We start from the raw sequence: 24,246 nt of genomic DNA, 5'->3' as shown, positions 1-24,246 counted from the left end.
TCCACAAGACGCCCAATAAGACCATCACATCAGTCCTGAATGAAAGAGTCCTAGCATGTACTTAATATGGACAGCTGGTTCTCGCGTCAAAGTGGTGATATGTAAAGGCTTGTTGTGCGTAGGAGGGCTGCTAGCCTCATAGGACAAATTAAGATGCCTCTGCCCGAAGTGGGACACATATTTTAATGCTTAAATAAACAGTATCACTTACATCTCTGGTTAGGCAGCCTGGAAGGACTAAATGTAGTAGTAGTAGTAGTAGTAGTAGTGTAGTATAAGTAGTAGTAGTAGCACCCTCTGGCTCATATGTGTAGTACATGAACCCAACGGACTGCAGGCTGAAGCTGGCGTTCGACTGCAGTCCACCATCCTCCTTTTAGGAACAGGGAGCTAATGGACGTTTGTATAACCGACCAGTGGAGCCATTCAGCTATATCAGTGCCACCACCTGAAGGCGTCCCTCTCCAGCACCAGAACAAAGCGTAACAAGAAGCGGTTCCAAGGCACAGGAAGCCCGTCCTAGGCAGTTATTTTAGTGCTGACGTATAAACACAACAGGGTATCTAGTCAAAGTTGTCACATATCGAATTTGGAGTAAATCGGGTGAAAATTGACGATTTTATGCCCATTTGAAATTTTATGCCCGACCCACGTGACACTGACCCCCCTTCCGCTAACCGAGGAGTGACATCCTTGATGTAATGAGGCATGTTATAGGATGCAGATTTGATCGATGCACCTTTAGGTTTAGGTTTCATGTCGATATGACGAATGTGAAAAGAGTTATGGCGAAAAAACGATTTTTGTTTCTTTTATTTTTTACATTTTTTGGTGCCTACAGCCTGGGCCTTGGCCCAATATGGCCCAAAATTTAATCACGGGAGCAGAAGGTCACAGCCCATCATCCCTGTTATTATAGTCAAAATCGCACCAATAGTTTTAGCGTAAAGCTGTTAACAGACAGACAGATCAACAGACAGTCAGATAGACAAACTGACAAACAGACAAATCGAGTGAAAACAATACCCGTTCCCGAGCCCCTCTGGGGCGGGATCGGGTAATAATAGTAGTACTAGCAGCTGCTGATGTTCTTCAGCTGAATGAGAACCCAGTGGACTGCAGGCATAAATTTCTTTTCTCCTGCAGTCCACCATCCTCATTTCGGGAGGTAGGGAAGTAAATGAGAGACGTTTATAAATCCAGGTAGTGGAACTTCCCAGTTATATCAGTGCCACCACATCAAGGTATCTCTTTCCAGCAATACAAGTACTGTATAATGATGATAAATCGAGAAGTGCCATCTATCAGTGTAACGTCAGACGACTGCTGCGCTAAAGTCAATGGTTCGATAACAAACAGATAAGCAAATTAATAACAGATAACTCAGTACTTGAATCAGCGGCATTTTCATATGGGTATTAGCAGTTAAATTTTCCTTTGCTAAGTTTTCTATTTGGTTTTCATTTCGTACTGTGGTGACTTAGGGGAGATTAGTTAGTGGCTACTTCTCCCAGGATTAAGCAGTTTGGCCATAAATAGGTAAATAATCAGACAGACAGACAGATAGGTAGATGGACTGACTGATTGACTGATATACAGATACAGAGAGACAAGACAAACACACAGACTCGTAAACAGAAAGATAGACTGATAAAATTATGGTGACTGCATCATCTTCCATGTGCCTGCATATCCAGACATCTCTCTTTGTTTTTTGTGGTACTTTCTATCGTCCTTTCCAGTCCTCTCCAAGAACTCTGTGGATTATTTCATCTTTTAATTCATCTTCCTTTTGACCCAATTGCTATTTCTTCCCTCCTTGCCCTGCCGTACCGGGATGCCATTTCAGAGTAAAATATTTTAATCAGTGCTGTTAATATTCTAAGTTTTGACAAATATTTTCTGATTTCTTTGCTATTTATTTTCCATTTTTGAATACTGTAATTCTTTAATATAACTGGCACCATTCTTTTTAAACTGAGACATGACATCACTCCGCTGTTAAATAAACTGATGCTTAAAATTATTCCAAGGTTCCCCTAATCATCCTGCCTGCTAGTGTACAGTAGAGTACTCGTCGTTAAATAGCTCCAGGTACATCTGAAACCTGAACCCGGTAGATTTCAGGATTACACTGATCTATAGTTTACCATCGTCCTTTAGAAGGATAGGGAAGTAACTGAGGGACGTTTGTATAACAAGGTAGTTGGGTGACTGATTACATCGGTGCCACCACATGAAGGCATCCCTCTTCAGCACTATCATACCCGCTATTCTGCAACCCTGAGCAAGTTCACTGTCTTACTGATTGGCTGTCAAACCTTATCAGGCCGTGATTACTTAGCCCTGAAATGTACAGTTCAGTATACGAGTATCCACTCTGATATTGCTTACAGCTTCAACTTTATCAATGTTAATTAGCGTCGGTGCTGAGGAGTGACGCCTTCAAGTGGGGCGCCAATGTGACTGGGTAATGGAGTTGCCCGGCTATACAAACATCCTTCAGTCCCTCCCCTATGCCCTGAGAGGAGGATAGTGGATTGTGGAAGGTTTTCTTCAGCTTGCAGTTCACCCGGGTTCACTTTCAGGCTGAGGTTGCAAAGGCTGCTATAATAAACGTTAAAACATTTCATATACAGGGTGGCCCCTATATACAGCTCACATTCCACTTCGCTGGGTGATTTCTTGTGTGTTGTGGGAACGGACCAGTCAGCGTTATCAATGTCCATCCTGCATCAACTGTTTATTTCCTACTCACACTATCACTCCCACTCCCACATCAGCAGACTGAGCCATTCCCGCAACACATAAGATACAGCTAGGTGAATTTCTAGTGCAGTGCTATTTATGTGCCACTCTATAGTTCTGAAACAATGTTGCTGAACATTTGTGTCGTGTTTTCCTTGGCATAAAAGACTTCGTAACACTCCTTCGTAGCAATTTATTTTGCATATGACACTTTGTTGTTTTCTGGTATGTTCTTTATACCTTTCTAATACCTTATTGATACTGAAGAGAGACGCTTTCATGTACTGACGCTGATATAACTAGGTGGTTCTGCTGGCCGGTTATACAAGCCTGTCTCACCTCCCTCCTTGTCCAGCAAAAGGAGGATGGTGATGGTGAACTGCGGAGAAGGGCTACTTTATTGTCCCACTGGGTTCACGTTCAGATAAGTTTGTGGTTACATCAGCAATAATCAATTGATATATTTCCATCAGTAGGCTGTTACAGAAAATGATGAAATGGTGTAAAATCCAAAATAATTCGTTGAGTAGTAGCAGTTGTAGTAGTAAGAGTATCAGCAGCAGCAGTAGTAATAGTAATGGTAGCTGCATTAGAAGTAGTAGTAGTCGTGGTTTGAAATTAGGCTCAGTGCATTAATTAGTGGTCGTTCTTAGCCTGGCAATGATAATGCTTCGAAGTTGGTGTTTGTTGTTCATATGGAAGTTGTGTTAATTCTGGAAGGAGTTGCGGTCCGGAGTTAGTGTCAGCCCCTCATTTGGGGATTGAGTTTAGCTGGGAGGAAATTATACTTCGAAGCTGGTGCTGGTGGTTTGTGTGGAGGTTCCGTTTAGCCTGGTTAACTTGGTGATGTCAGTCCACGTTTAACACAGTATCGGTTAGCAAGGATGGTTTCTGTTGTTGTTAGGGCGAAATTTTACTTCTAATTTTTCATTCTTGCTTTGAGCTGCTTCTGTGTTTTTAATGTTTCTCCAGTTTAGGTTCTCTTTATATTTATATGTAGTCCAGTTTGTTCCTTTCAGTTTGGATTTTCTCTTGTCACACGTCGTTAATTACCTCAGCAGTTTGCACAACATATTATGTCCACCATCTGGTCTTAATATTCGGATTTCCAGTTTTCATCTTATTTACTTCGCCCAGTTATTATCTTAGTTTACCACTGGATCTCCAACACTGTGAGGAGAGACTAGTAATCAAAAACGGTGCACTCAATGCACGATATTACCCACGCCCTTGATTGTTTTACCATACCTAAGCTGCAACATCTAACCAACTCAAACCTATCAATTCCCTGGTCGCATCAACTCCCCTTCCACACAAACATATAACATGATTTTCCATTACTTGCAAAACTCCAGTATGACAAAGGAACGTAACAGTGCACAGAAAAATCAGCACTGAATGTGGAAGATGTAATACTGGACAGAAATATGGATATGGGAGAGGGGAAAATCGGTATTAACTGTAAAATTTAATACTGTACAGGAAAATCAACATAAGCCGTGAAAGAAGTAATGCAGCTCAGGAGTATCAGCGTTGAACATGTAATACTGTACACGAAATTCAATGTAGAAAATATATTACTGCGCAGGATAGTAATAATTAACTATGTAACATGTATATAATACTGCACGGGAAAATCAACATCAATTCTGGAAGCTGTGGATGCATGATGTTGCAGTCTTGTTGAGGGCGGCTCTTTGATAAGGCCCCGATAAATCTTGGCAGTCACTATCTCATCTGATAACCTTCTTGGCAAGCAAGGCCAAGGTTACTTGTACTCCATTTGCTCTAACTTGACCTAATATTGCTATCTCTCTGTTGTGAATCCTGATTTATAACAATAGATTGACGCTGGAATTTGATGCTAGTCACGAAGAAATGTTATAAAAAGGATGTACAGTAATGGCAGTTTCTTTTTCAGCCACTGAGCTACGTGAAATAAGCCGCAAAAGACTATTAGCTGGGCCTTTAAGGTAAAACAACTATTAAAAATATTAATTTCGTGTATCTAACTTTATTCTCTTAACCGCTTCAATCCCATGACATTTCGATATTTATTTTTGTTATCGCCAGGTATTCTTATTGAACTTAGATTTTTCGAAAGAAAGAAAAAAAGAAAGGTTGCTGGTTCTTTGATAGCAGTGATAAGGAATAGAGAAGTGAGCATGGAAGTAAAGAAGTCGCTGCATGATGGTACTGTGATACTACCGGTAACTCTAACGTATGGAAATGAAACTTCAACCTTGTTGGAAGGACACAAATCAAGAGTGCGAGCAATGGAAATGAGTTATTTGAGAAAAACATGTGGAGTTACATAGAGGGACAGACTGACAAATGAGGAAGTGATGGAGCGTTGTGGCGTGGATGTGGCTGTGATAGAAAGCGTTAGGAGAAATACATTGAGGTGGTTTGGCCATGTGGAGAGGATGGAGAGCGAGAGATTAACGAGGAGAGTATATGTGAACGAGGTGGAGGGGGAGGCCAAAGATGAGGTAGAGAGATGGAGTGGAGAGGTATATGGGAGAGGGGGGGGTGAGCTGAGGGGAGGGCAGTGAAATGACGGAGGACAGAGCAACATTTAGGCGATTTGTTTGTGGCCACCTCGTACGGTGTTGAGGCGTCTGGCAATAGATAGATTTTTTGAAGTGGATGATTAGGATATACTCATCATTAGCCTCTTTACCACAAGTGATCACTCCTAAAGCTGAATCAGATAATCCAGTGGCAGTTATTAATGCGAAAAATGCATCATGGGACTAAAGGTGCTAAAAGCGATGATTCTGCCCACATCTTATTTATATATTTATTTATTTTTTTGTTAATGCAAATCTTATAGTTCTATTACCTAAATTTTCTAGATTTTCATCCTTTAGCAGCCCATTTCCCCGTAGCTCAATAGTAGAATAAGACAATACTATTCTCTACATATTACCATAGCACTTCTTCGTGACTAGAATCACATTCCACTGTAAATCTCTTCCTATAACTCGGCATCCAAGAACGGAGATGGCAATTTTATGCTAAATTAATTTTAAAAAGTGTAGTTACAATAGAAATGACAAGTTTACATGTTATTTATTTAATTTAGGAAGTACAGGAAATGGCATATGCAGAGACTTCCATTCTCTTGTCATTCTTGCAAAAACTCGAATTAAGTCACGACACGGAATCCATCGTAAATGAGTCGAGAATTCCATCGCAATGTTCTTACGGCCGTTCTGTTAGAACTAAGGGACCTATTCTTTAAACTTATACGGCATGGGGGAAGGCAAAGACTAATATCTTCTGACATTTTCTGATACAGCTACTATGATACTATGTGCCTGTTTTTCTCTGTATCATACCTAATGTGGTGAAATAAGAAACATTTCTAGCCTCTTGAACGTAAGGCTTTATTAAGTAAGAAACAACAGCAGGGTGTGAACAGTGAGATAGCCAGTAACTAACTCAATCAATCAATCGTTTCCTGTAGCACCCCACGGGATGCGTAGGGCCTCGATGAACTCCCTCCACCAATATTTGTCTCTTGCCATCTCCCTCAGGTCCCACCAACACTTATCTCCCGCTTCTCTTTTCACTGTCCTCAATCAGGTTTCCCTCGGCCTACCTCTGCCTCTTCCTCTAGCAGTCCACTCTTGCACATCTTGTATTAAACTGCCTTCTTTTCTATATTTGTGCCCCAGCTATTTCCGGCGAGACAGTCTCACATATTCATCAACTGGTTCCACTCTCGTAATATCCCTTACTCTTTCATTTGTAACTCTGTCTTGCCATTTTACCCCAAGAATCCTTCACAGTATTTTATTCTCAAATCCTAATACTTTCAGATCTGTTGCAATTGTACTGTACCATGACTCATGCCCATAAATTAAAATTGGTCTAACCATGGACTTGTAAATTTATACCTTAGTATGCACCGAAAGCGTATTATTATTCCAAACAGATTTCGACATTCCAACAGCTCGCGAAGCCAATCTAATCCTCTCTCAGTTTCGTTGTTTAATGATCCATTAGATGATAGAATCGTTCCCAGATATATTAATTTTCTACATTCCTCACCACATTATTTCCAATTACACAATCGATTTGGTTCTCCACGTTCATATTAATAAATTCAGTATTTTCACAATTTATAACCAATCCAACTTTTTCTCCTTCCTCCACCAGACAATCAAGCACCCTCTGCATCTCGTAGATACTTCCACAAATCAGTTCAATATCATCAGCATAGTCCAAAACCATCAGCCTCTTATTTTCTTTCCAGTTAATTCCTCTACCTGTTCTCCTTACAACCTTTGTCATAACATAATCCATAACCAAAACAAACAGCAAAGGCGAAAGAACTCCTCCTTGAATCACTCCTGACCTAACTTCAAATGGATCACTCAAAGAACCACCCACCATAACCTTACAAAATGTACCTTCATGCAGGCTTCTAATAATATTTACAAACTATTTTGGTATACCATAGAATCTTATAATATTCAAAATAGATCCACGCGAAACACTATCAAACGCCTTTTCAAAATCAACAAAACACATACTACTGTAAGTGGCATTGTCACCTCATAAACTTGTTGCATTAGATGCCGTACAATAAAAATTTGATTATTTCAACCTCGACCCTTTCTAAGTCCCGCTTGTTCTTCTCTTGAAATTTTATCAGTTACTAACCCTCAGCCAATATCAAGACCCAGACAACAGTTTCGGAGGATGATCCGAAACACTAGTGAACGAAACATGAAAATTAGATAATTCATAATCTATGAATTACCACACCTAACTAAGCTGTGTAGTATGGAAGGTTAATCAGATCTATAGTCTTTTGCCTTAACTTGGCGGAGATAAATATTTTTTTCAATTTATATCTTGTAGTTCTGTGGCAGAATGGGACAACGCCACTGCTCTATACCTTTTCCATGGTACTTCTTTTCCAGGTGGAACTCATTTAAGTTTTAATCTCTTGTAGCTCAGCATCCAAGCTAAAGACGGCAATGTTGTGCCTGGTTAAAGTAAAAGAGAGCCTAGTTTCCATAGGCCCCCACAAATGACCATTCTTATTTATGACGCTATTTTAATGCACCCTTGAGAATAGGAAACTGTTTGACTGCATTCCACTTTACACCCAAAAAAAAAAAAAATAAATAAATAACAGAAATGGACACGATGTCCTTAAAAATCAGCAGAATGTACAGTTGCTTGCAAAAGTTCCGATGGAACGGAATCCTGGTTCAAAAAAGTAACTAGAACAGTTTATGCAATACGCAAAGTTTTGTCTTGACCCAAAGGGGAAGGATCAGAGGCTACATAAATTCATGTCCGGATCATCAACAGTTTAAAGGAAGTTTACAGTTATCGCTTGCTAACTGTCTAAATACATCCAGACACCAAATATCCACATTTACAAAGAATTTATTTTCAAATAAATTGGCGCAATGTGATATACCAATTACCCAGTCATCCTCGTCTTACATCCGCCCCCAAAATAAATGAATAAATGAATGAATATATCATCATCATCATCATCATCATCATCATCATCATCATCCAGATCTCTTCTCTCATGTAAGGAATGGATAAAGTACGTCCAAAACAGGAAAAATAAACCTGACATATGGAGGAACTAAATAATGCAAAATAAAGTAAATATAAAATACCTTCATCTTAGGTCCTCCTCACCTTTGCCAGATAACCTTTGCGATGAGTGAGCTGTTCTACCCCGACAACCCCCTGTACCGCCTGGGCCTGTTCACTCTGGGCTGCTCTCCTGGCGGCATTTTGTCAAACTTCTGGACGCTCATGTTCAACGGAGACATCAACCTCTCCATCACCATGACTGCTGTCTCGACAGTGGCTGCAATGGGTAATAAAAATAATAATAATAATAATAATAATAATAATAATGAGAAATCTTATTTTTCCCGTGAATGCAGATTTTTGGGACACCTCGTTGACCATTTCCTTAAACTACGGTGCTCTAAATACTCGACAGCCAGATGCCTTTGTAGCTATATCTAAAAGTATTAAGTTCAAATAGGAACAATATTTTACGGATCTTTCCCATATTTTGTCAATACTAGCTTATTTCTTTGCTGCTCCTTTAAAATTGTTCTCTAAGCAACTTTCTAATTCTAGAGCTACGAGTATACTCTGTTCACTTGAAATAGGAGTAAAATTGCCATCTCCATTTTGAACGTTCAGCTGCAGCAAGAGACTGACACTATATTTCTTTTTCCATAACTTGGCCCAGATTTCTGCCCTTTTGCAGCTTACTTCGCGTAGCTCGGTGGGAGAAATGGGAGAAATGGAGTTCCCCCGAGCTAAGCCCTGTATTGGACTATATAGCCCCGCTAGGGTTACAGGAGGGAGCTACCCCTCCCGGCACGGCAGCCCGGGCGAGGCTCGAACTTGCAATCCCTCGATTACAAGTCCAGCCCGCTACCATTGTGCTACCGCGACCCCCACGTAGCTCGGTGGCAGATTAAGACAATACTGTGGCTCTCCATTCTTGTCATAACATTTCTTCGTGACTAGCGCCGCATTCTTGTGCTAACCTCCTGTTACATCTTAGAATTCAGTATGACAAGATGGCATTTTGGTGACAAATTAGAATAAGAGTATAGTATATGGTGCTAGTCGCGAAGAAGTGAAATGGGAAGAATGTTGAGCTGTTGTCTTGTATTCTTCTGCGATTAAGCTGCAGGGAATAAGCTGGAAAAGTACGAAGATCTCCACCTACTGTACTTGAATGAATAACAGTGCACAAGTTAACAACCCCTGTGAATCTGTTTTTGGAGACTTTAACTATACCCTTTTCACTCTAACTTTCCCTAAAATTGCCATCTCTCCATCCTGAATGCTAAGTTGTAAAGAGAGTAACACAAAAGTACGATGCGATACTGCTCACGAAGAGGTGCTGTGCAATGATGTAAAACCGTAGCACTGACTTCTTCTGCCACTGAGCTTCGTGAATCGTGTAATAAACAACAATTGAACGAAAGTCTGGGCCAAGTTAAAATGAAAGAATTATTGTCAATGGCCAGTGTATCAAGGCCTATTGCAATGAGCTTAAGAGGCTGTCTGATATCTTGTACTTAACTGTTTTTATACATATTAGCAATGTGTGTGTGTGTGTGTGTGTGTGTGTGTGTGTGTGTGTGTGTGTGTGTGTGTGTGTGTGTGCGTGTGCGTGTGCGTGTGCGTGTGTGTGTGTGTGTGTGTGTGTGTGTGTGTGTGTGTGTGTGTGTGTGTGTGTGTATAGCGTCCGTAACGTCCACCATCACGGACCGTCAATCCTCCTACCTGCCACACATCCCCAGGTATGATGCCCCTCTGGCTGTTCACGCTGGGTCGCCGTCTGCTTCATGAACACGAGGACATCCAGGTGCCATTCAGCAACCTGGCCGTGTCTCTCATCAGCCTCACCATCCCTGTGGGCATCGGCATCTTCATCCGTTTCAAGAAACCTGTCTGGGCTGACAGAGGCGGCAAAATTATCAAGCCATTCACACTCGTCGTTCTTCTTATCTTCATGGTGGTAAGGACGGCTGGTTTTTAACAGTTCTTTTAATCTCTTCATTGCGGTGACGTCTTTGTTTATAACCTTACTCTTCCAAATGATAATTCAAATGACAAAAGAACTTCTATTAATGGCTTAATTAAAGAAAGGTGTATCCTGCACTCCAGTTCCAAAAGTCTGCATAGAGCTCAGCGAAACTGTGACAAAAAGTAAATAAATAAATAAATAAAACGGGGTGGATCGTAAATGGCGCTCCAATAGAAACTCACATAGCCATATCTTATGTGCTTCGGGGACGGCTCAGTCTGCTGGTGTCGTCTTGGTGTGGCAGTAGGAGTAGGAAATGAATAACTGATGCGTGACAGGCATTGGCAAAACTGACTAAGCCGTACCCGCAACACATAAGAAATCGCCCGGCAAAGTGTAAGAGGGGCGTTATGTTATGGACCATCCTATGCATCACTGGACTGAAGGAGTTAATGTGACTGGAGCCGCCCTAACTAGATGCTTGGGCCCTTATGTGAAGCTGGAGTGAGTATAGTCCATTCACACTAACTTGGCAGGGATTTTCGGCACTTTGCGACCTGTTTCCCTTGGCTCAGTGGCAGAATAAGACTGTACTAAGGCCCGGCATCCTTTGCATGGCGCTTTGTTGTGACTAGCACCTGATTCTAATATTCACCTCTTGATACAGATCTCTATTCGATGGCAATTTTAGGCAGGGTTATGATGAACAGTGTATGCTTTGTGATAAAAGATGTTATGAAGCATGCAAACTGTTGTCAAGAACTTGCTCCATCTCATATATCCTGCCACTCCAAAAGATTTTCGCATATCCTGCCACCCCCACAGATTCTCATTTTACCTGTTATTTCAGCTTGGCACCTACAACTCGTACAAGGCGTTCACAATGATGACATGGGAGATGGTGGTGGTAGGCGTTCTAGTGTCCTTCACCGGGTATGCTCTTGGGGCGTGCCTGGCCAGACTAATGTGCTTGGCCAGGCCTCAGATAGTGGCCATTAGTATTGAGACAGCTTTTCAGAATGCTGGAGTGGCCTTGGTGCTCCTCAAACTCTCCCTCCCCAGCCCTGACAGGTGGGTTTTGTGAGTGTTCTTTCTGCATAGATAGAAAGATAGATATACGGATAGACAGACAGACAAATAGAGAGATAGGTAGGTAGGTAGCTAAACGAGTAAAGATGGACATAAATGCTGGAGTGACCTTTGTACCCCTCAAACTCTGCCTGCCAAGCCCAGACAGGTGGGCTTTGCGAGAGTGTTTTATCTTTTTCCATAGATAGATAGATAGATAGACAGATATACAGGTAAGTAGATACATAGATATATAGGAGTAAATGTTGGAGTGGCTTTAGTGCTTCTCAGTCTTTTCCTTCTCAGTCAGGACAGGCGGGTTTGTATTTTAGCACTGGTCTATAGGCTGATAGATATACAGATAGATAGATATACTGACAGGTAGATATGCAGGTAGGTACAATTGCTAAAGTGGCTTTGTTGCCTCTCAAACGTAGAGTGATGATGATGATGATGATGATGATGATGATGGATTCTACTTCACCCCATCTATTATGTGGACAGTAGGGTTGAGAAAATGTAATGATGATGATGATGATAGTTATGATGATGATGATGATGATGATAGTTATGATGATGATGATGACGATAACCCCTCTTCGATTTGCCATGCAGTGACATCGCTACCCTGCCGATAATGGGTGTGATGATGATGACGGGTTTGCCTGTGATGATGGTGTACGGCATCTACGTCTTCCTGCGTCGCTACTGCCGATGTTGTCCAGACGCAGAGGACCACCAGCTGCCCCACCAGGTGTCGTGTGCTATACTCTTTCCACCTTAACTTGGCCCAGATTTGTGTCCTTTTGCAGCTTATCCCACGTGGCTCAGAGGCAAAAAAAAAGACAATGCTATGGTTCTACATTCTTTCCATGGCACTTCTTCATGACTAGCAACCTTTCCCAGTTTCAATCTACTGTTACAAAGCAGCATTCATGATAAGGAGATTGCAATTTTAAGTCACGTTAGATTAAACGCACTATAGCTCCTTCAATGTGATGACCTTACTGTTCTTCTTGCCTTCAGCGATTCTCTTAAGCTTTATAGGGACGTCTGGTAGTGATCAGGTTACTCACTTTACTACGATTATTTTTAAGACGACTTTCTTCAGCTTTGGAGAGTCCAGTAGATGAGTTTATTTTCTTTACAACGATTGTTTTCTTGCCATCTTAAGACGCTTTTCCTCAATTTGGGAATCTGGTAGTGATGGGGTTAATTTCTTTACTAAGATTATTTTTAATGCAAGCTATACTCAGTCAATACAAATAGCAAACAAATAAATATTAAGGGATAATATGTCAAATTAATCGCTTAAGAAAGCGTGCTACGAAGCCTCCTATGCCAACAAGATTAAGTCCTTTTTATCAAGGATACTGTTGTTGCTGCTGTGGCCCCAGGTTCATGTAAAATGTGAAACCAGTGAACTGCAGGCTGAAACTGCCTTTTCCTGCAATCCACCTCCCCCTTTTGGAGGGAAATAGAAGCGAGTTAGGGGACCTTTGTATAACCGGACAGGGGAACCAACTAGTTAATATCGGTGCCGCTACGAGGGGGCGTCCCCCTCCAGCACCATAGTTTACCATGAATTCACCCATCATCCAAACCTTTTTTGCCCCATCAGCAGCGTAGGAGCTCTGGGTTAGGCTACACACTCCCAGTGTTTAAGGCAAGGGTGACAAGCCTGAATCGCCCCTAAGTGTCATTATGTGAGCAATGAACCCCCACCAATCCTCGGATGTACGTCTTTCCAGGCCCAGTCCAGTTGGAGCACCTACTCTCATTAAATCACAGAAATTCATTTGGTCTTATGGTAACCACCGAGGGTTGTAAATGGTTTCCCGGTTTATTAGAAATCATATTTTGATTTGTCACTCAGTCCAGAGTCACATAAAGGCAGTAGTACAATGAGTGAGTGGATGATGGGTGTCCCCGTCTACCTCTGTTATAAAATTTGACTCACATCCTATTCTTTGCCAGGACACCGCCGCAGTGGAGACGCCTCAAGAACACAAGCCAGAAGGCGATGCACTGATCAGCCATTACCCAAACCACAGCGATTGGAAACTCACTCCTGTAGAGAAAGCTGACATCCAGTACGGCGTTATTGTGAATGGATTAACCAGGCAAAAGTCACTGGAACCACAGTACCAGACAAAAGTATAGTGATGAAGTACAGTTTACCGGGCAAGAGGCATTTCAACCACAGTAGACAAAAACATAATTCTGAAATGCAGTAAACCAGGCAAAAGCCACTGTAAACGTAATTCCAGACAAAAGTATAGCGTTGCAAATGAAATTAATCAGGCCCATGTCACTAGAAGTTCTGTACCAAAAAAGAGTTTGCTTTGAAATGCAGTTATGTAATGTAGTATACTCGCTAAATAAATTTTATTGTTATATACGTGGAGAATTCGCTATCCCAAACAGTTTAATATCAAAATCACCAGCTTCGGCGCCGCTGATAAGGACGCCAGTTCTGTTGCTTCATGAAAGAGAAAACGCAAGCTGGGTGTGAGTCACTCAGGAGGTATTATTGTTGCCCCTAATCCTGTCATTGTTTCTGAATGAAAATAAAGTTATGTGTTGTTCAGAATTAAAGGATATTCCTATCGAAGATTTTGCCTGATTGAAATATGAAGGAATTGATAAAGACCCATACAGAGTTCTGTTGATGTCTGTGAGTATCATGCCTTGATACGAGTAGTAAATGAAGATAAGAGTAAATTCCAGTAATGGTTATTGAGAGAGAAGTTGACTCACGGTGTGATGTTAGAGTGAACTGAGAGACTTGAATCTGTGCAAGTTTAATATTTGGGTGCAGTGATAAAACAGAAAGGTAAATGTGCAAAGGAAGTGGAAAGTACAATGACACAGGGAAGGAAATTGGATGGTGCTATGAAAGCCTTGATACGAAATATAAGTCCGTGTTTGTGACTGCAAGAATACTGCACGAAGAAGTATTAGTACCCACACTGACTTATGGATGTGGCATGAAAACGAAAAGTCAAGAGTTGAAGCAGTGAAGATGGGGTTTTTGAAAAACATGTGTGGAGTGCAGAGAGTGGATAGGATAGGAGATAATGTGATTCGTTAAAGATGTGGAGTAAGGAAGTTTACGGGCACAGAGTTGAAAAGAATGTGTTCAGGTGTTATGTATGGAGAAAATGCGTATACAGTAAATAGGGTTGTGAAAAGGGTATATGTGAGTAAGTTTGAAGGTGGTAGGAAGCTTGGGAGAGCAAGATGAAGATGGGTAAATATAGTAAATAAGTGGGTGCGGAAAAGAAGTACGAGGCTAAGGAGTTGACAAGGGATCCAGCTGGTTGTTTGAGTTTTATATGGAGGAGTGTATTATAAAGTTTTGCCCCCCCCCCACTTTTTTTTTAATGGCAGGGAATCAAGCATCAAAGAGTGGAAGGATGTAGGCCTTTCTAAGAGGGGGAGCCAGGGTTTCTGGGAGTTGAAAGGTGAATGAATGGGTGTGTGGCCTATTCCCACTGGACATCTGTTGATAAGCTCTTCCACTATTTTTACGGTTTCATACTTTCTGGACCCTACCTCAACCCACCTGCAGAGTGAAAAAAAGGAGCAGAATAAAGATGATGATTATGATGATGACGACAGCCACACCTCCATTAGGCCTGTCGCCCATGCTGGCTCACGCCTTGTCAGGGAATGTGGCACTTACACCATCACAGTTACATGCCACATCCACAACATCTATAACACCAAGCATGATGTTATAAAATTTTCTTGTAGAAATATAAAGTCCTAGCCTAACAGCACCAAATTTCTAACAAGATTTTTGTTTTCTTCCAGAGCCACATATATACAAGGAAGCCATTGGCATTTTACAAGTAGTATGTGTTGCGGGGACGGTACATTCAGCTGATGTGGGAGTGGTTGTTGCAGTGTGAGTAGGAAATGAATAAATGTTTCATAGACACTGATAACACTAACTGAGCCGTCCCCACAACACACAAGTGATAGCACCTGGTGGATTGGAAGTGGAACGTTATGTATGGGATACCCCGTGTATGTGCACAATATTTAAAAACCAGAAGCCATTATAAAAGACACACTGAAATTAACTCAAAATCTGGACTTAGTTCCACCATAGTTATGTAGCCCACTCCCGTTACCACTGTGGCACTGCGGGTGTGTTATACAGTTGTTGGTTTCATCTGACGGCACTGGGCCACTGCCACTACTTAAATACTTAGTCGTGGGTGCATGAAATTCGATGAGCCTTAATTAAGATCGGAACAAATCTCCTTGGTTTCCAGTCAGATCAGCTCTCCAATCTGATTACATCTGACCGTCAGCCAAAATGAAAGGGGGTTAGGGATCAGGGTAAGGTTACAATAAACGCACAAAAATAGATAGTGTACTTCTCGCATACAGAGTCAGTGATAAGTGCCATACGCCTCCAGGAGAGACAGAACTTCAAGGTTACACTGGAAAAAAAAAATTCAGTGGAGGTACAGGTGAGTCTTTTCATTCCACACATCCTCGTCCGATCACTTTCATTACGGTGGCAGCGAGAAAAACGAACAAATTAACAGGTCACATAATAAAAGCATCTTAATAAAATTGTCAGTGAGGAAAACACACTAACCAAGGAACAAATCACTCACACACACACACACACACACACACACACACACACACACACACACACACACACACACACACACACACACACACACACACACACACATTCCTATAAGTAGAAACATCCTCATTATTATACTTGTTTTACCCTAACTTGGCCTAAAATTACCACTGGTCCACTTTGAATGCTGGGTTGTGGCAGTAACGCTAGAATATGATGCTAGAAGGGACGTGAGATGGAAAGGATGTGGAGCTGTAACACCGTCTCTTTCTGCCACTCACCTACGTCATATAAGCAACAAGACGATGAGTATCTGGGCCAAGTTAAGGTAAAGAGGACGTAGTGATTGTTGGAAGCTAGGTTATTCAGTTTCCCACAGCTGAATCATAAGGGAAGGGTGCTGGGAAGGGGATGGTATCTTGTCTTGGGAGGACGGCTGAGTCTGCTGGTGTGGGCGTGGATGTGGCCGTGGGAATAGGACATAGATATAGATACAGGATAGATATCATTGACTAAACCGTCTCCATAATACACGAGAAATCACCCGGCGCGGCGGAGCAGAAGATGAGCGTTATATATGGACCACCCTGTATATCTGAACATCGCTAGTGGCATGGTGATAAAGCCCTAGGGTAGAAGCTAACTGTGGCCTGTATTCTGAGCGGTACTGGAAGCTTCGTGGCACGTTTTACTCAGCGATTTTTTCTGCACCTTACACTTCAGTACCCTCTAGTTACGAGTATGTCACTGATGGAAAGAATGTCAATATAAAAATGATGTAAAATGCACAGAGGAAACTGTTCAGGTAGACTATGTAATATAAATCGCTTAGAAAGAGATTTTACGAAGCCTCCTGTGAAAATATAACTTGCCATTATTAGAGTTCCAGGTGTGGTCAGTGGTTTTCTATTTTTGTTTCTTCTTTATTTTTATTTTTATTTGATTAAAATAAGTTGATTGAAAAAGTTTGGTAACAGCAAGAATTAAGTAGAAAGGACCTCATCCGAACTGAAAGAGAGAGAGAGAGAGAGAGAGAGAGAGAGAGAGAGAGAGAGAGAGAGAGAGAGAGAGAGAGAGAAGGGGGGGAGGAAGGGAGGGAGGGAGAGCGGGGTGTATAGATGAGCAAACACAAACACTACGTAGTCAGCCAGTACTTCTCAGAACCCCGAGCTTAATACAGTCAGCTCTCCCTCAAGGTACGTTTGTGTGTGTGTGTGTGTGTGTGTGTGTGTGTGTGTGTGTGGCTTGGATTGACCTGCTCACTACATTCTATAGTCGTTTTGTCTACAGCCCCGGCTCTGTAACCTCCCTTTGGTATTTTTTATAGTTTATCAGACAGATTATTCGGTGCTGGAAAGCCAATAGCAGAAAGGGACAAACGAAGGCTTTATCTAACCCCTCCAGTTCCACAATCCTATCCCAGTCTGAATAAAAACGTGTCCAGTCTACAGAATCCAGCGATAAGCACAGCAAACTTTAACTGCCACGGTTCACGGCAGAAAGACTATTAAGTCAAAGGCGCACATCAACGCAAATAGTGCCATAGTGAGAACTAAAAATGTTTCCAAAGTAATGCCACATGTACCCTTAATACCGGTATCTGTAACGGGACGCTCCTGTTGCTAGGAAAGGCTTTCTCATTAGACTTCCACCTCCGTCAACATCATCATTATTAACACCATCATCGTCGTCGTCGTTATCATCCCCCTTTTAAAAAATCATCTTGCCACATTCTACTCACGCAGTGAAGTGGGGGTGGGTGGGAATTCACTGTTTTTAATGGGTCATGTTTAAGAAAAATTACTGCCATTATCCTTCAGTGCTGCGTCGTAATTCAGGTGACATAGGAGGCTGCGGCACACCTTTTCCTTGGCGATTTATTTTGCTTTTACACGTTAAGATTCCATTCAATGTCATTTATATCGTTTTAATATCTATATAGTTTGCGTCCATAACATATAAACCGATACACGTGTAAAGCACAGAAAAAGTCGTCAAGGACGAGGTGTTACGGCTCCCTGTCTTCCCATATGATAGCACTGCAGAAGGTGAGGGAGTCTACATCAAGAGTGACCACTCTTAAGAAATGGTGAATGTGTCTTTAAACGCTCTTTTGAGTCATAACATTTTATTGCTACAACAGAACCGTGCATGTGAACAACGTACAAGTATAATATGCAAATTGTTCGGAAACCATGCTACTCCTGCTGTATAATTAAGCAAACTCAGTTAGCTGGAATCCAGCTCCGTGTATCGAATAACAACTGACGAGATTAATGTAATATTTTATTTTTGTTAATGTTCTTTTGGGAGGTAAATAAGCTACGTTAGTTTTCTATTTATTAATTTTCCACTTACTTTTTTCTCAACATAACGGGAAAACTTCTAATCTCTCTCTTGGAGTCCTGAGGAGGAAAACGAACGATTGTGCACGAAACCTATTTTCTGCGTGAGTTAAGTTTTAAGGCAACTTATCAGGTAGAGGAAATGTAATATTAAAGAAACATTTAGAATAAGTCGCCTCGTGTCACATTTCCATGAACAGGAAGCAAACACGGCTAGTACTGAACTCAAATTGTCTTCCTCAGCTACATTGGCTTTACTGTACATTGTTGCCCTTTACCTAACAGCTTATGTCTCAGAAATTTAAACTTGTTCACACAGCAGTATAGTTGTTAAGTGACTAAGGAGACTCGCTGAAACTGGAAATATGACAGATCTGGATATACTGGTGCTAAGAAGAAGGTTATAACTTAGAAATGACGCTTCACTATATTTATATACAACAAACAAAAATTGTATACCCATAATCACTGCTCTGAGCTCGGTAACCCTCTTGCACCACGGCTAGCACCTAGTCCATCTAATTATTCGCTCTCACGATTTCTTCCCCGCTCGGTGGTGTAAGATTAATCCGATGTTCTCAGTCTCTCACATGCTCAGACGATCACCTTGACAGCTCGTCATTAAGTTATCTTTCTCCAGCATTGGAAAAAAAAAAAATGCTTTAGGAATCTCAATATAGATACATCTTGACCTTGGCCATTCCTTTGTTAATTTTCTTCGACAAGAAAACTTTCATAGGATTCCAGACTATTTTTCAGTTGTAATGATAATAGTAAAATTAACGATCTCACTCATTTCATTACTCATGCTCTTAAACTGGCAGAATTTCACACTGCCTTATTGTTATCTAAACACTCTCTCTCTCTCTCTCTCTCACACACACACACACACACACACACACACACACACACACACACACACACACATTCGCTTATTCAGGCTTATTCTCATTTTCTCTCAGTAACTCACTTTCATCACATTGACTTGCATTCACATTTACTCACTCATATTCACTAATGGTTTTCATTCATTCTTGGACCCAGTCTCCAATAAACCCATTGTTACTAATACATTCTTTACATTTTATTCACTCTCTCGCATATTCACTAAATTTCACACATTCTTGCCTAAATGCATTCACCTTGACTCTTACATATTCACTCACTCACTCTGATTAATATTTACCCTCATACCCTCCACTCGCTCTCACACTCAGTATCGCTCATGCCCACGTTCACGTACTCTCACATTCACAATCACTCACGTTTATACATTCTTGCACCATCATTCTCACACCCACATTCCAGTTCATTTTCACCCCCTCCAGACTTTCTTTCACTCATTCTCACTTATTCTTACGTACACATTCATTCAGTCTAACCTAAATTCGTACACCCTCATGATTACACTCACTCACTCTCATTTTGCTTCACTCTGACTCTCTCCAGACTGTCTTTCACTCACTCTGTGTCAGTAATTCCCACTGTCGCTTACTTTCACACTTCCTCGTTTCACTTCTCCATTCAGTTTCGTTTTGCTCACTCTTACAAATACGCACCTACACCATGTTAGTACATTCACATTCTCGAGGTCACCCTAGGTACTAACTCCGTCTCGCATCTTTTGAGGTTTACTACTCCTCAGTCTCACACTCTCACGTATTCTAAAGCCTGTCATTCACTCACATTCAGTCACTGTATTCTCTCTTCTATACTCTCACATTAGCTGTATTTTTCTCGCACTAACTCACGGTATGGGGCGGGAGTGACTGATATATATATATTTTTTTTTTATAAATAACAGAACGGAGGAAGGAAAAACAAATGAGTAAAAAACAATAATTCATACACCAGATTACTGGTGTCCTCTGTTCATAAAATATCTGTAACAGTTAGACTTGAACAGTTGTGGGTTGAAATTTGGAGGAAAATAACTCTGGGGAAGCGAGTTCCAGAGAGATGCAGTTCGGGGAATGAAAGAATTCTGATAGGCAGAAGTTCTGCAATATGGCTGAGTGACATTCCAGTCATGAGCGCTACCAGATGCCCGTGTAGCACGAGGAAAGGCATGGAGAGGTGGCACAATGGACGCAACTTCGTCTGAGCATTTGCAAAAAAAATATCTGTAAAATAATGCAAGGGAGGCAACATTCCTTACTTGCGGGGGAGGTAGTTTATATGTAAGGGCAAGGTTGTTAATGATTCTAACAGCTTTATTCTGAATTTTGTCTAGCTGTCTTAATGCAACCTCTCCACAACCATTCCACAAGGGGTGAGCAATATTCAAGCTGAGAGCGCACATGACTCTTATAAATTATAGCTAACTGCTCATCGGCGAAGAAGTTACGGACTCTGTACAATAATCCAAGTTTTTTTGAGGCGGTTTTAGCAAGTGATCTGACATGAGAGGTCCAGCTGAGGGCACTGTTAAGTGAGACACCAGGAATTTCAATATTTTTGAAGATGGGAATATTAGTAGCACTGAAGGTAATGTATGAATCTGGCAATATCTGTCTATTAGTAAACTGTATATATTTAGTTTTACTAGCATTAAAAGAGACAAGGTTGTTTTGTCCCCATTCACTGATTGTAGATAGATCTTGATTTATGGAGATGGCTGTACTGAGTTGAGAGGTAGAGATATTAGACTTTGTAAATGGATGTCTGAGTGTGAATGAACTATGTAGTGTTGAGTCATCTGCATATGAGTGAATGGGATTGTGGGTGACAGATAAGAGATCATTAATATGAACCAGAAATAGGGTTGGCGCCAGAACTGATCCCTGCGGCTAAAGCCATATATAATAATCGGGTCTGCATTATTTGCAGTTAGACTTATCCTAGTTACTTCAGTAGTTTAGATTCAAATGCATCCCTAACTCTTAACCATGAAAGCTTACATTATCATCTATGGCGCCTTCACTGAAATCTTTGAAAGCATTCCACTGAACTTTAAAACTCGCTAACTTATACTGTAGGTGAACAGTTAAAATTTTCGTGCTAGATATACAGTAGAGTGAAATCTATTATGTTTTCGCGCTAAATGTGTATAAAATGTGCTAGATCTACCTCCAAATTGGCAACACTGGACGCCATGCTCACTCCTAGGAACTCTCCTAAGGGGGATGGCCAGCCATACAATACCGCCTCCAATTACATTCGCTCTCTCTCTCTCTCTCTCTCTCTCTCTCACACACACACACACACACACACACACACACACACACACACACATTTGTGTTCCATTCAAATCTTCCATATCTCATACAGGAAGATTTCTCTTCCAATATTACCTTTCATTTCGGCTTCAAAGATTTTTTTTTTTCCATCGAACCTGTCATTTTTTTTTTTATCTTCATACCATCCCATGTATTCTTGCTGATCCATTCACAGTAATTCCATATCTTACTCTTAATGCCGTCTTCTCCATTCCAAAGTACGTATCTTGCCCTAATATTTTGAACCATCTATCCTCGCTATGCCTGAGGGTTTACAAACAAAGGTCATATATGTAGTTTGTAGCAGTTCTATCACTCACTCTCCAGGTTGCATTCCCATACGAGAGTCTCGGTAGTAAAACTCTTTCACACTTCACTTGTAATGGGGTATATTTAAGCCCGCGTTGCCAGAGACAATGTGGACTCAATGTTAACGTAAGCTCATGTGGTACGTGAGGGCAGAACTTGAATCCCGACCAGTACAATGATTAATTTTGTAAATTTCGTTAAGTTTCGTACAGCATTTACACATAGCCACCCAGTTATAAAGGAAACCATACTCAGAGGCGTAAGGTTATTCCGGTAAGTACGTAAGTGTCACCTGAAGAAATGACACTGTAATGCTTCAGGGGGAAAGGGAAGCAGGAGAAAAGCAGCAGGGTAGACAAAATCGAGCGCGTTTATGGAACTGGTGAGGGTGGATAGTTGAGAGAGTTGTTTATGGAGGGGAGGGGCTGTAACGTGCTAATTGTCACTATCATAAACACTCCACTCACTTGATGTAGTGCTGCCTACTTCCTTAGCTTTTATCATTCTTTTTCTGTGCCTGCCCTCCTCTCTTCCTATTTCTCCTATCTTTCCTGTCATTTCTTATTCCTTTTCTTTCCTTTACAGGTGGCTTTACATTGAGTGACAAGCCAAATGGTTTCCTGTAAGCCAAGAAACCATTTACAACGCTGGGTGGTAACCATATAACCAAACCATACGTGCTCCCTACGTGTCAACAAGTGGGTTGGTGGAGGGTTGGTGCCCCTCCCTGTAAAACAACTAACTCAGTGTCAAATGGCCACCCTTTGCGGGATTGTGGTGTCTGGCAATAGATAGATAGATAGATAAACACAATGGCTCACACATGTATCACAAGCTTGCGATGGTACCACAGTGTCCAATAACATATTCCATATTATTTACATTCTATCACCGTATATTATACGTTATGTCAGTAAAAGTAATTCCCTTGCTCTCTTGCACTTTTTTTTTTTTCCTCTACACCAAAATCTTCTCTCAACCTCTCCACAACACCTCCACTCTTATCCTTGAGCCCCTTTTCATTCAGCTGGAAATGATTCGACGACCCATGTTTCGAAACTCCAAGAGCTCAGACTTTGCATAAGGAGAGCTTTGGCAACGCTAAGTGTTAAGGCTGGAAATTTCGCCAGCTGTGCCTGACCCACGCAAGGAGTTCCTGGTTAGTGCTGCCTTACCTCGTTACCAAGCCATGGCTGATCTATTATTTTTTATATCACCATTGTGCAGGGAACAAAGTGGTGCTGGGTATCTAGAAGCTCTGAAGAAAAGGTTTCAATATTATCATTAATGATACACTGTATTACTCGATCTCCAGTCCAACTGCGACAGGATGTATCTAAGGCATTCCCAGTCCGCTGCCTCCCACTTCCGTAATATGCGGTTGAAGATTTCTTCCATTGGCAGGATGAGTTTGATTCTGGACAGCACAGCGTCATGATCAGACGTGCCGACGATCCCAAGCAGGTCTAGAAGACGAGCCAGACCTATGTGGCTGAGAGTCGACATAGTTATTGAGACCATACAAGACCAAAACGTATCATACTTATCCTGAACTCTGTGCTGGTTGAGGACTCTGAACACAAGTGCTTGGAAACAGTGATTGTCATTCATCAGCTGATCCCAATTGGTATTGAGAAAGTCCAGCAGCTCTATCCCTTGTTACGGAGGACGGTAGCAGCCAACAAAGAGTTCCTTGATCCCTAGCATCAAACATCTTGAACATGAGCAGTTCCCGTCTGACAGTAACTGGGAAATCAATGATCTGCACTTGTAGCCCTTCTTTGTAACTAAGAAAGTGCCGTTCCTCCACTTTGTTTCTGTCCTTCTTAGCTCACTTCTTATAATCAGGAATCCTTGCACAGTACACACTACACTTCCTTTTCAAAATTAAAAGTAAAATGGCATCAGAAAATCAGGCCTAGGAGTCCCCGGGGGGGGTGGGAACCATAAATTCCCCCACCATCAGCCCCTCTCTCGGTGACGACTCAGACAGATGCCTGGAACCACTGTCTAACTCACTTCTTCTTTATTTCTGCAACATTCGCTGCCTTTCCTCTAACTCTCTCTCTGTCGAACACCACCTCTCCTCCACTAAACCTCACCTTCTCTTCTTGACAGAGACTCAGCTGTCTGAGGCAAATGACAGCAAACCCTCTTCTGTTTCCACCTACTTTATAATCATTTCAAAGCCAAAGGTGGATGTTGTGTATATGTACACAACGATTTATCTTGCTATCGTGTTCCTGAACTTGATTCTTCTGAATTCTCTACTCTCTGGCTTCGGCTTTCTTGTCATACTCTGACCAAATATATCTGCGCTGTTTACTTATTCTCTAATTCTGCTGACTATCAAAAATTCTTCGAGTATCTTACTTCTATGATGGAACACATTCTATC

The 24,246-nt window shown here is 41.5% G+C and overlaps 1 protein-coding gene across 1 annotated transcript in view; it reads left to right on the top strand.

Moving 5' to 3' along the window:
- Positions 1–22,933, top strand: part of LOC145418168 (ileal sodium/bile acid cotransporter-like) — a 29,545-nt gene extending 6,612 nt beyond the window's left edge. The window contains exons 3-8 of the mRNA XM_080286689.1: positions 8,437–8,611; positions 10,068–10,285; positions 11,145–11,365; positions 11,978–12,116; positions 13,340–13,519; positions 22,877–22,933. Of these exons, the coding sequence (XP_080142815.1) occupies positions 8,437–8,611; positions 10,068–10,285; positions 11,145–11,365; positions 11,978–12,116; positions 13,340–13,519; positions 22,877–22,933 (990 nt within the window). The remainder of the gene's footprint in view (positions 1–8,436; positions 8,612–10,067; positions 10,286–11,144; positions 11,366–11,977; positions 12,117–13,339; positions 13,520–22,876) is intronic.
- Positions 22,934–24,246: the final 1,313 nt, after the last annotated feature.

Source organism: Coenobita brevimanus, chromosome 112 (assembly GCF_032717465.1).
Source record: "Coenobita brevimanus isolate Jiangsu-jjx chromosome 112, ASM3271746v2, whole genome shotgun sequence".
Lineage (NCBI taxonomy): Eukaryota > Metazoa > Arthropoda > Malacostraca > Decapoda > Coenobitidae > Coenobita > Coenobita brevimanus.
The sequence above is the reverse complement of the archived record's forward strand: the minus strand, read 5'-3'. Positions and strand labels throughout refer to the sequence as shown.